Source organism: Rhincodon typus, chromosome 33 (genome assembly GCF_021869965.1).
Source record: "Rhincodon typus isolate 14 chromosome 33, sRhiTyp1.1, whole genome shotgun sequence".
Lineage (NCBI taxonomy): Eukaryota > Metazoa > Chordata > Chondrichthyes > Orectolobiformes > Rhincodontidae > Rhincodon > Rhincodon typus.
In genome coordinates, this window is record NC_063364.1 from 6,408,290 (window position 1) to 6,420,566 (window position 12,277).

A 12,277-nucleotide genomic window follows, 5' to 3' on the forward strand; every position below is an offset into this window, starting at 1 on the left:
TGATAATTGCCCACATCAAGACAATTTGGGGGTGGGGAGGAGGGTTCCAGTCTGACTGTTCCTGGAAATGGTCTAGGGTGGCAGTGACCACAGTGCCACTTAGGATGGGAGGGTGCGGGGGCAGAAGTGTGTGGAGTGCTCCAGAAATTTGCCCAGTGATGACAGCAGCATTCAGACTCAACATGGAGCAAATCCCTAAATTCAAAGTGGAGTTTGGCAGTTTGTCTCTGGCCTGAATCCTTGGCATGGGGGTCAGGTCCAACCAAGCCTAGGAAGATGTCTGACAGGCTTGAGGCAGAGGGAAGGGTTGTGGAGGGGAGCACACAGGCTCTAAGAGGCCGGAATGGGCAGGAACAGGGGAAGGGATGCTCTGAAGGGAGTCAACAAGCAGACTGTTCCTCTCCTGTCTGCATTCCTCATGTCTTGGCAGCACTAATCTCACCCTTCCTCAAACTACTCCTTCAGCATTGTTTTGCTATAGCGTTTGCCACCCTGAAATATAGAGAGGTGCAAAAACTGCAAACTACTTGGTGGTAATTTTCAGAACATCGACTGGGATAGCAATAAAGGATAAAGGGAGAAATGTTTCTGGAGTGCATTCAGGAGAGTTTTTTTTAAATAAGTATGCCTTCAGTCCAATTAGAAAATAGACAATGCCAGATCTGGTTCTGGGGAATGGTGTGGGTTAAGTGTCATTAGGAGAAAACTGAGGAAATAGTGATCACTGTATCATAAGGTTTACGTCAGCTGTGGGAAAGGAAAAGCAATCCTGTATAATAACAATGAATTGGACGGCCATCAATTTCAACTGGGTGCACGTAAAATGGAACCAAAGATTAGAAGGCAAAACTTCAATGGGACAATGGATAGCCTTGACAGAAGAGACAGTTTGGGAACAGTTCCAAAGTACAGTCGCACTGGACTCAAAACATTAACTCACTTTGTTTCTTTACAAATGCTGCCAGGTCTGCCGAGTTTCTCCAGCACATCCTGTTTAAATTTGTGCACAGCAGAGTTACTTATCCTCAAATGGGATAGATAAAACAAACAATGTCAGTGCTCAAAAACAAAGTTGCTGGAAAAGCTCAGCGGGTCTGGCAGCATCCATGAAGGAAAAAACAGAGTTAACGTTTCGGGTCCGGTGACCTTTCCTCAGAATGTCAGTGCTTGTTGGATTAAATCAAGCAAATCTTTGCATTTGCCTTAATCAAGAAAGACATGCTTCCAAGGTCATAGGGAAAGAGGAAGAAGATGGACTGAAAATTGATAAAGGTGGTTATTAGAAAGGCTGCAGCTATGGAAAGTTCATTAAACCATCAGGACAGGATGAAAGGCATCTGAGGATATCAAGGGAAGCAAGCGTGGAAATGCAGAGGCACTGACCACAATCTTCCAATCCTCATACATACGCATTTGGGGCCAGAAGACAGGAGAATGCAAATACAGCAAAAAGAGTTTTAATTCCCAGCACCTATGGGACCAGGAGTGTGCCGGCTGATCAAATATTCCAGATAATCAAAAAGTATACATAACCGCAGTAAACACCAACTAAGTGAAGTTTCGAGATATCAACATCCTTCAAAGATTCCGTTTAAAAACAACACACTTCTTAAAATCAATGCAAAACCATACAGTAAGTAATAGAAATGTAATGTACGGGGTATACACGTCACTGTTACACTTTATTTACGGCATAAATACTTGGAGATTGTGGTAGATCGCGGTATTTGAAGTACATCAAACCTTGTTTTAACCAGCACTCTCAATAAACCTGCAAAAAATTATATACCACAAATACCACAAAGTTTACTGTTTTATTGTGATCTCCACTACGTCTGAGTAGTCAGGTGATGGTGCGAGAGAGAAGGCTCTCTGCCAGTAAGTTTAATTTAAGGCAAAGTTGATGCGTATATCCCCTGCATTACGTTTCTATTACCTAGTGTGTGTTTGTACATTGATTATGAGGACTTCTTGATCAGCCAGAATATTTGATCAACTGGTTACACTTCTGGTCCCGCAGGTGCCAGTTAATAAAATGTTCGCTGTATATACTTTTGGCCAGTTTATGAAGAGCATTGTTTGATTAAGGTACCAGTTAAAACAAAGTTTGGTATATTGCACTCTTGTTCAAGAAAGGGTTTAAAGGATCAACCTAGCTACTACAGGCCATGCAAAACTTGTTAACTTGTCAGTTAAATTTGGCAAGGAAATCTTGCAGAAATAATCATTCAGGACAAAACTAACAAGCACTTGAACAAATGTAGATTAATTAAGGAGAGCGAGCATAGATTTGTTAACAGTAAATAATGTTTAACTAATCTGATTAAGCCTTCTTCATGAGGCACCAGACAGATTTGATGAGAGTAATATAATTGATGTCATGTATACGTATATCTAAAGATTTTGAAGTGCCGTATAAGAGGCTTTCCAGAAAAACTAAAGCAAATGGTACATCAAAAAAAGAAACAGTGGCAGTATGGATACAGAGTTGGTTGAGTGACAAGAAACAAAATGATTAGCGAATGATGTTTTATTTCAGACTGGAGGAGGGTTTAAAGTGGAGGTCCTCAGGGTCAGGATCAGGACCACAGCTTTTCTTGATTTATATTAAAGACCTAAACTTGGAGAGTCATGCACACTTCCAAAATTTGTCAATTATACAAAAATCTGAATAATCTTGAGGAAGGCAGCTGTAAATTTCAAGAAAACACTGGATAGTGGAATAGTTGGACATGCAATAGACTAAATTTAATGCAGAGAAGTATGAAGGGTGGAAGAATGGGGAAGAGAATGTTAAATAAAGGATACAAAGGGAGTGCAGGATCAGAAGTACCTAGGGCAGAGTACTCAAATCGCTCAAAGTGGCAGTGGCAGGGAAGGTTGAGAAAGTACTTAGCAAAGTATATGGGATTAGACCATAAAACATAGGAACAGAATAGACTATTACATCCATTGAGTCTGCTCCATCATTCAACGAGATCATGGCTATGCTGATAATCCTCAATTCCACTTTCCTGCCTTTTCCTCATAACCCTCGATTCCCTTAAAAATTAAAACTCTATCTTAGCCTTGAATATACTTAATGACACACCCTCAACAGCCCTCTGAGAAATCAATTTCCTCCTTATTTCTGTCTTAAATGTGCAACCCTTTATTCTGGAATGAAATACTGAGATACAGAACACAAAAGCAAGGAGGTGATAAGACACCTTTGTAAAACCCTAGTTTGGCCCCAGCTGCAGTACTGTATTTAGTTCTGGGTATGGCACTTTAGTAATAATGTGAAGACTTCAGAGAAGCTGTAGAAATAATTTGAAACAAATCCTTTCAGGGATGACGGTTTTCAGGAATTTGGATAGATTAGAGAAACTGGGGCTGGTCTCTTTAGAAAACGTTAAATGGAGATTTGACGGAGGTGTGAAAAATCTTAGGGGTCTGGATGGAGCAGATTTGGCGAAAATTGGTGAACCATGGGTCACCAATTTAAGGTTATTCAGAAAACAATAAAAGCCAACATGAGGTGTACATGAGACAATATTAAGGTATTGTGACCAAAAGATTTCATGTTCAGTTCTCAGTCTGATCATTACCAAAGCATTAGTTCAGGATTTGAAACTGACAAAAGTCTGATACTGAACAGGAGGGACTGGAAAAGTGTGTCTGGATGTCTGCAATTGTAATGATGCATGCAAGGCCTTAGACCTAATATTTAAGAACTGCATTTCTAACAAAGAAATTGGCAAATTTTATGGATAAATTTGTTAGAGTTTTAAAGCTTATGTTTAGTTGGCTCACTGGATAAAATGCCAGCTGTAAGGACTTTGAGTTTCCCTTGTGCTAACTGCACTGTTTTCCATTCTTACTTGCTTCTTGCTTCTTGTTACTATGCCAATTGTTTGAGTTGTAATTTGTTTACTTTACAAACATTACATTTGAGTCAATATTACACCACAGTTTGTAGCAAGTCAGTGTGATGAATAATACAGACTGGTTTGTAATATATTTAAAGCAATATCCCTCGTGCTGAACACTGCTAGTTGGGAGGTATACTGACTCTTACTCAGCTCAGATGGTTTTGAGTTGCTCTTTCTTCCTCTTTCTCTTCCCTTCTGATTCTTTCCTCTTAATTCTTTCTGTTTCCTCCTTGTCCTCTTCTGCTTCTCTGTCCATTTACCTCAAAAGGGATATTTTAGAAATACCCTCACAGGACAGGGGCATTGCTTTCAAGGTTGGCATTTACTGTCCATCACTAATTTGCCTACTTTCTTGAACCACAGCCATCTGTGAGATAGTGGGACAACCACAGCATTGTTAAGAAGGGGACTTCCAGCATTACGACCCAGCAACGGTGGAAGAATGGCAACGTATTTCCAAGCCAGGACGGTGTGTGACCTGAGGGGGAGCTTGAAGGTGATGGTGTTTTCATGTGCTTGCCAATAGTCAAGCTCAAAGCTTCAGGATGTGCTATCAAAGGAGCTTTGGCAAGTTGCTGCAGGATATCTTGTAGAAGGTGCACAATGCAGCCATTGGTGAGGAGAGTCCATCAACATCACGATCAACCACGAATATAGCTGCACCAGAAACATACATACAATGGCCACAAGAACAGCTCAACAGAGGATGTTCTCACTTATTAATTCAATTCCTAACTTCTGAATTCTTTTCCATCACCCACAAAGCTGGTGGAATATTCTCAACTCACCTGGGTGAGTGCAATTCCAATAACACTCAGGAGGCTCATAGGACATAGAACAGTGCAGCACAGTGCAGGCCCTTCGGCCCGTGATGTTGTGCCAAACTTTTACCTTAAACCTAAGGTCTATCTAACATCCACCTCTACTATCATCCATACGCCTATCTAATTGCTGCTTAAATGCCCCTAATGAGGCCGACTCCACTACCCTCTCTGGCAATGCATTCCACGCCCCGACCACTCTCTGAGTAAAGAATCTACCTCTGACGTCTCCCCTATCTACCTCCACTCACTTTAAAACTATGCCCCCTTGTAATGGCTACCTCCACCCTAGGAAAAAAATCACTGGCTGTCCACTCTATTTATGCCTCTGATCATTTTGTACACCTCTATCAAGTCACCTCTCAACACCATTAAGGAAAATACAGGGTTATCAAAGGCCACTCCGGCTGAAAAATTAATGCTATCCTTGCCAATGACAGACACATCCCATGAATCATTAAAATATTTAATTATCTCTTCAATCACTGTATCTTTTCTTTATCCCATTCTTCTACCACTTACCTCAAGTTTAAATAATCCATTCTCCGCTCCCCTCCAACTCCTACTTACTACAATTAAGGGTGGGTAGTGAGAGGCCAGAGGCAGTCTCTGCTCCTTTGACCCTCTTCAATCTCTTACCTGCCCTTTGCTACATTCCTGCTTTCCTCAGTGTTTCAGCTTTAAAATTTGAAACAACTTTTGTGGAGAAATTGATTTACAATGGAAAATGAAACTAGCCATACAACTTACCATTGACTGTCTCTTTCCCTGTGCCCCTGAAATTAGAACCTTTCACAGGATTAAGTAATGAGGACTCGCCTTTGCTAACTGTTAGTCAAACAAAGGTGATTATCTTCAAAGATAATTGTCTTCAGCTAAATACACTTTCTAAAGTTTATAGAAGACAAAAAAAAGGTATATCAACAGAAAATTGTTCTCTTTCTCTTTGTTTTTATTATATGATTAAATATCAAACAGGCTTTGCACGTGTATATTCCAAGTGCAGGCTAAGAGCTCTTAAAAAGGGTGTTTGATATCCATTCAATTTAATTCCAAACATAAAAATGCTCCAAAATATTTTGGCTTGAAAAGTCATCAGAGGTAGTCCCATGGTCTCTCACTTCCCATACCTGCATCCAAACAAACAAACAGGAGTGCCTTTAAGGATAAAAGCAGTTGCTCCCGGAGTACGGAATCCCTCCAGCCTGAAGACTGCTGTAGGAATGGCAGATACCTCACTCCTTACACAGCTGACAACAATTTCCTGACTAAGATTGGGACACAACATTTCCAAGTCCCTGGCTTTTTTAGAGCAGTTGCACTGGATTCCAGCCATAACTCCAGGAGGAATGTAGTGGAAATTTGGTTCCACTGTTTAGCCATTTCACTGCGTACATTTCCAAAACACTATGTGTATTATCTCATAAAAATGTAGAAGGAGCTAACAAACATTGAGCCACTGTTTCCCTTCCTTTCCTCCTGCAGGGAGCGACTTCTCTTGGTGATCAGTTGAATGGCAAAGGAACCTCAAGTCTTTTTTGTTTCTACGGAGATGATGTCCATCAATTCTATTTATCCTTTTCTTATCCTACAGGCACACAATATCTTTTAGAAGGAATTGATGAATAGGAAGGGAACCAGGACGTTGAGGCCAATGTAATCTACTCCCTAATCACTTCACGCCACCCTAATCATTCCCAGGGAGATGATAACACATACAGAAAACCAACATTAGGACCTTCTAATTTGTACTGCTTAATGTGACCCCTGTTAGCACCCTTACTGACTAGGCTTTTGGAGGAGTTTAAGAGAAATACTGAACAGCACACAAGCTGAAAGTGCACCAAAAATAATTTTCCTCTTTAAAATAAATCTCATGCTAACCAATGTTACAGCATAAATGTTCTGCTCATACACAGGTGACTTAAAAATGTTAAACAATATAAAATAGGAGACGCACATTTTTCAGGAGACACGTGTGATTTGGACTGTCCTCGTACAAGTCTGCATGTTGAACCAGTGCCTGCACAAACTCCACAGTTGTCTTCCTTGGCTTTACTCCCAAGTTGCCGATCACAGCCCACCACCTGCCAACAACAACATCACAGTCAAGAAAAGGCTGAAGCCGACAGTACACAAGCTCAGGTTTCAGAAATTCTGTTTATTTTTATGTTACCCTTCACATTTCGAAGCTGGCCTCATTCTGTCACAGCGCAGTTCACTTTATCTGACTCCTAATTTGTTTGGAATGCCTGAACTATGGTTTAATTTCTGGAGAATTTCACAGCATTACAAAAGAAAAGTCAAAGAATCTCTATCAAGTATGTGAAATAAATTGTTCTGCTGCATGGCCCTTCAAGTGTGTCTTCATCTTGTCTGAGGTTACACATATTTAAGGGGTGGTCTAAGGCGAGCTGAATTGCAAACATTTATGAATCAATTTTGACAAGTGTGGATTTCAGCCCACCTCCAGACCTGAGCTCATAAACCGGACTGAAATTCCAGTGCAGTACTGAGGGAGCGCTGCATTGCCAGAGGTGCCATTACTTGGAGCCATTTGTCTGACGAGCGATTAGTTCGAGGCCCCCATCTGCTTATTTAGGTGGATGTGGAAGATCCCACGGCTCTATTCAAACTAGCAGGGAGCTTCCCCAGTACTCTTGTCTGCATTCCTCCCTCAACCAAAAACAGATGAGCTGGTTATTAGTCTCTGGCTTTGCATAGCATAAATTGTCTGCAGCACTTGTGGACAGAACAATTTCATTTCACAAAATAATTCACCTGATGCAAATGAAACAGACTGATAAGTACTAAGGATTTGATAGTGTATTGTAAATATAAGTCTGTTCTTTCTGAACTATCAACATTTTAAAAATAATATAAAGCTGTAAAGCCTTGCACAGTTCAGTAAAATACTAAATGTGGTGAATAAACCCTAAAATTACTCTAGGAAACATCACAGTCTGAGCACCAAGGATGTTTGTATGAAATTCCTTTGATGGAGGTTCTAATTCATTTTCATTTCTCAATACAGTGGGGGCAAGAATTTAATACAAACATATTGGATACACTTACTGCAATTTCCAGCTTTAGGTGTTAAGTGATAAGTACAGCAACACTGTTCAGAGTAATTTACAAGCTATAAAAACATGGTTAACATTGCTGCTAAGACTAACAAAAGTGCAAAGATTCCAACAAGAGCATGCTGTTACAGCTCAGTGTTTTGACAGAGACCTCATTCCTCGTAAACAGCTTGAAAAAAAGATTCCAAAAGTTAACTGTCACTTACTAACATGTGCATCATTTAAACATTACTGTACTGAACTAATGCAACAGTGGTCCAACAGGAAACCCACACAAAAGTAACAAACTGGAGCAGCATTGTCAAAGGTGCCATGTTGTGCATGAAATGTTAAGCCAACTCTGTCTTCCTTTCAAACTGAATGTACAAAAACCCTGTATCGTTACTGAAAGAATTTTCCCTAGCTCCCCATTCAATAATTCAACCATTCATTTATTTACTGTTGGTGGCACATCATTGTACACATAGTTGTTGCATTTTTGCCTCCACACTGAGTGCCTTTGAAGGTAATTAAATGGTCTTTAACCTCTTCGTGAAGCCATGATTGTAAATAAACCCAATAAAACATATGTTTGAAAGAAAAATTGCATGGTGCAAATTATTATATTCAGCAATAAATATATGATCGTTGAGAACGAGTGAAACAAGGTTGCCTAGTTGAGGAACTCCTACAGTGATTACGAGACTGCAATGATACATAACTGTCCCAGAAGTGTTGACCCACCTTTAACAGATCTCAGTTTTTTTTTTAAACAGTAAAACAATTAATGCTTACTATTTTGCTTTTTATTCTGGATTGGAAGAACCTTTTTTTTCCCTCAGTGATGTGTTTTGAGTAATATTATTTCACCTTAACAAGCCCACTAGCATTCTATTACCTTTATAGTACCTCTTCAGCAATATACTTATCAGTTTTGCAAAACTGTGGCTTGCACAACCCTGGAGGAAAATAATAACTGCTGATGGCATGAAAATATAATTTAAAAATCAGCCTGTAACTATATTAACCAGTGGGAGGCAAGACAAGAATCTGGAGCTGATGTTAAGTTAGGATATAAAATGCTGCTTTTTTTTTTGTCCTGCATAGCACAGACCATAATGTTAGCACTGAAAGTCATTGTCTTACTGGTAGTGAGCATGGTCCTCACAGAATGATTCTAAGTTGCCCCATCTGTTATTCTTTGTAATCTACTCTTGGATGTGGGCTTTGCTGGCTGGCCAGCATTTGTTGCTCATCCTTAGTTGTCTTTGAGAAAGTGAGCTGCCTTCATAAACTGCTACATTCCATGTGTTGTCAGTTGACCCACAATGCCCTTGGGAGGGAATTCTAGGATTTTGACCCAGCAACACTGAAGGAGCGGTGATACATTTTCAAGTCAGTCAAGATGGTTAGTGGCTTGGACAGGAACTTGCAGGTGGATGTGTTCCTACTTATTTACTGCCCTTGTCCTTCTAGATAGAAGTGGTTGCAGGTTTCAAAGATGCTGTCGCAGGAGCTTCGGTGAATTTCTGCAGTGCATCTTGTAGGTAGTACACCCTGCTGCTACTGAATGTGATGGTGGATGGAATGGGTTGTATATGTAGCACCAATCAAGTGGGCTGCATTGTGATGGGTGGTGTCACACTTCTTGAGTGTTGTTGGGTCTGCACCCATCCAGGCAAGTGGGGAGTATTCCATCACACTCCTGACTTGTGCCTTGTAGATGGTGGACAGGCTTTGGGGAGTCAGGAGAAGAGTTACTCACCGCAGTATTCCTAGCTTCTGACTACCTCTTACAGCCACTTTTTTCATCATGTGGTGAATCTAGTTAAACTTCTGGTCAGTGGTAACCCCTGGGATGTTGATAGTGGGAGATTCAGTGATGGCAACACCATTGAATGTCAAGGGCCGGTGGCATGTCTTATTGGAAATGGTCATTGACTGGCATTTGTGTGGTGCGAATGTTATTTGCTCTTTGTCAGCCCAGGTCTGGACATTGTCCAGATTTGTTGCATTTGCACATGGAATGTTTCAGTATCTGAGGAGTTATGAATGGTACTGAACAATTTGAAATCAGTGAACATACCCACTTCTGATCTTAAGATGAGGGAAGGCCATTGATGAAGCAGCTGAATGTGGTCGGCCCATGGACACTACTCTAAGAAACTCCTGCAGAGATGTCCTGGAGCTGAGATGACTGACCTCCAACAACCACAACCATTTTCCCTTGTGCCAGATACGACTACAACCAGCAAAGGGTTTTGTCCTGATACCCATTGATTGCAGTTTTGCTAGGTTTCTTGATGCCACACTATTTATAATGCTTCTTGGATCTGAAACTACTTTTGTCCCATGACTTTTATGGCAAGGACTGGTTTGTGGCATTTGACAGTATTTCATAATCAGGTTTTCCTTCCCTTGAAGAACAGCTGTGGAATTAAAATAAAGCTATCTTATGTTTTTCCAAAAAAAAATGAAGTTCTCTCTCTCTCTCCCTTACTTTATTTCCCTTTCTTGAGCCTCTCTCACACATGTAACAGCATTTTCCAGGCTGCAAATAATCTGTGCAGATCGCCCATCAGTCTGACATGGACAGAATGCAAGACAGAGCAGTATAGGCAGAACAAAGAACAGTAAATGTTCAATATTACTGCTAGGTTCATGGATCAAAATGCATACAAATTGGACAACATCAAAATGTAACTTCTATGTAATGCTGCTGAATATTTAAATAAATCAAACAAATTAAATTTCAAGGTAAAGGAATATTCTGATCATATTTTGACTGCAGGTTGCTAAAAGACCGAGGTACTTATTCAAGTTCCATCTTCCATTCTTACCGCTGGATTTTTTAAAAAAACTTTCGTTGAAGTTTATCCTTTCACAAAAAAGCATGATTTTCATGTAGAAATCTTATTTTTAGATTGTGAGATTTTGTGGTTGCTCATATCCCTCCAGCTAATTCAGAGACACCCAAATGATCTTTACAACACAGTTTGAATACAGTAATCATGTTTATAATTAAGCACTTTGGCAACTCTTGTAGCAACTCTCACATAAATTAAAGGAAATATGGTTTTAGGAAGGCAGACCATCATAAACACAAGTTAGATGTCTGCACTTTTAAACTTAGAAGGCATGACTGCTCTGCATTCTTGAAATGAATACAGAGTTCATTGAAGAGGTTCACTTAAGACTAGAATACTGAAATCTTCGACTGACAGGTCAGTTAGAAAGATGGAGGCAAGTGAGGCAATATTTGTACTTTATTTGCTGAATAGCATCACAGGAGACAAATATTACATGATATTTAGTGAACTGCAGCAATATATCCTGTGCTTGTATATGCTGCAGATTATACGTACTGCAGCTATTACAGGGGAAGGATGGATATTAACAAGAGTGTCAATGAAACAGATCAACAAAACATATTTGGTGAAGAAGTCCACTCGCTTTGCTGTGGCAGTATTCAGCCAGGCAACTGAGCATGCAAAGAAACACCTGGGTGGTGGTGATGGAGTGTTAATCTCCGGCAAATGTTCTGGTAGTTGCTAGAATTTAAATTAACTGATAAAATCTGTAATATAAAGCTAGCTTCAGTGATGGTGAACAGGACAACCATCATTGATTGTTGTAAAAGCCATCTGGTTCACTAATGTGCTTTATGGAAGGAAATCTGCCATCCTTACTTGTGACTCCAGACCCACAGCAATACAGTTGACTCTTAACTGCCCTCTGAAAAGGCTGAGCATGGCACTCAGTTTCAAGGGTAATCAGGGATGGCAGCAAATGGTGGACTTCCCAGCAAAGGTCACAATCTGTGCAACAAGAAAGAAAGGAAAACTCTTTCTTTGTAATGTGTGCATAGAAATGAGGGACTAATCACAACTTACTCAGTCTCTGCCCTATTCTTGCAACTGTGGCATTGATACAAAACCAGCTAGGTTTCTGGTGACTGCATGGTGGTACCCAACACGTTCATGGTGCAGGACTCAATAATGTTGGTCTTGTTGCAGACTGAAAAGATAATGTTGCTTTATCAATGATAGAGGCAAATGCCTACTAGTATGGTGTAAGTATTATTCTATGTGCCCTCAACCAAGATCAAATTTGTCCATTTTCACTGTAGGTTGGCATGGACAATTTATTAACAAAACAATTGCAAACAGAAATGAACACTGGCTTCACAAACAGATAGTTCCACTCTTTCCCTAATGATAGAGGTTTATTATTGGAACAGCTAAGAAAGAACGGATTAAGGCTCTTTTGTTGAACTCCTGCAGTGATGGTTGAGGCTGCAATGATTAAACTCTGACAAACACAACCACCTTCAACTTCCTTCTCTGTACAGCGTAACTGCAATAGCTAGAGGGATCTTCCTTTGAACCTCATTGATGTAAGCTTTGTACGTTTTCCATCAGTTCACACCTACACCAGAGGGTTCAACATATATTCCAGACTCACTGACAATTCAGTGTAA

At 40.2% G+C, this 12,277-nt stretch overlaps 1 protein-coding gene across 1 annotated transcript in view; it reads right to left on the reverse strand.

The window, feature by feature from the left end:
• The window catches only part of adamtsl3 (ADAMTS-like 3), a 573,867-nt gene that overhangs the window by 250,940 nt on the left and 310,650 nt on the right, over window positions 1–12,277 (reverse strand). Inside the window, exon 7 of the mRNA XM_048616129.1 lies at window positions 6,696–6,822. Within this exon, the coding sequence (XP_048472086.1) occupies window positions 6,696–6,822 (127 nt within the window). The remainder of the gene's footprint in view (window positions 1–6,695; window positions 6,823–12,277) is intronic.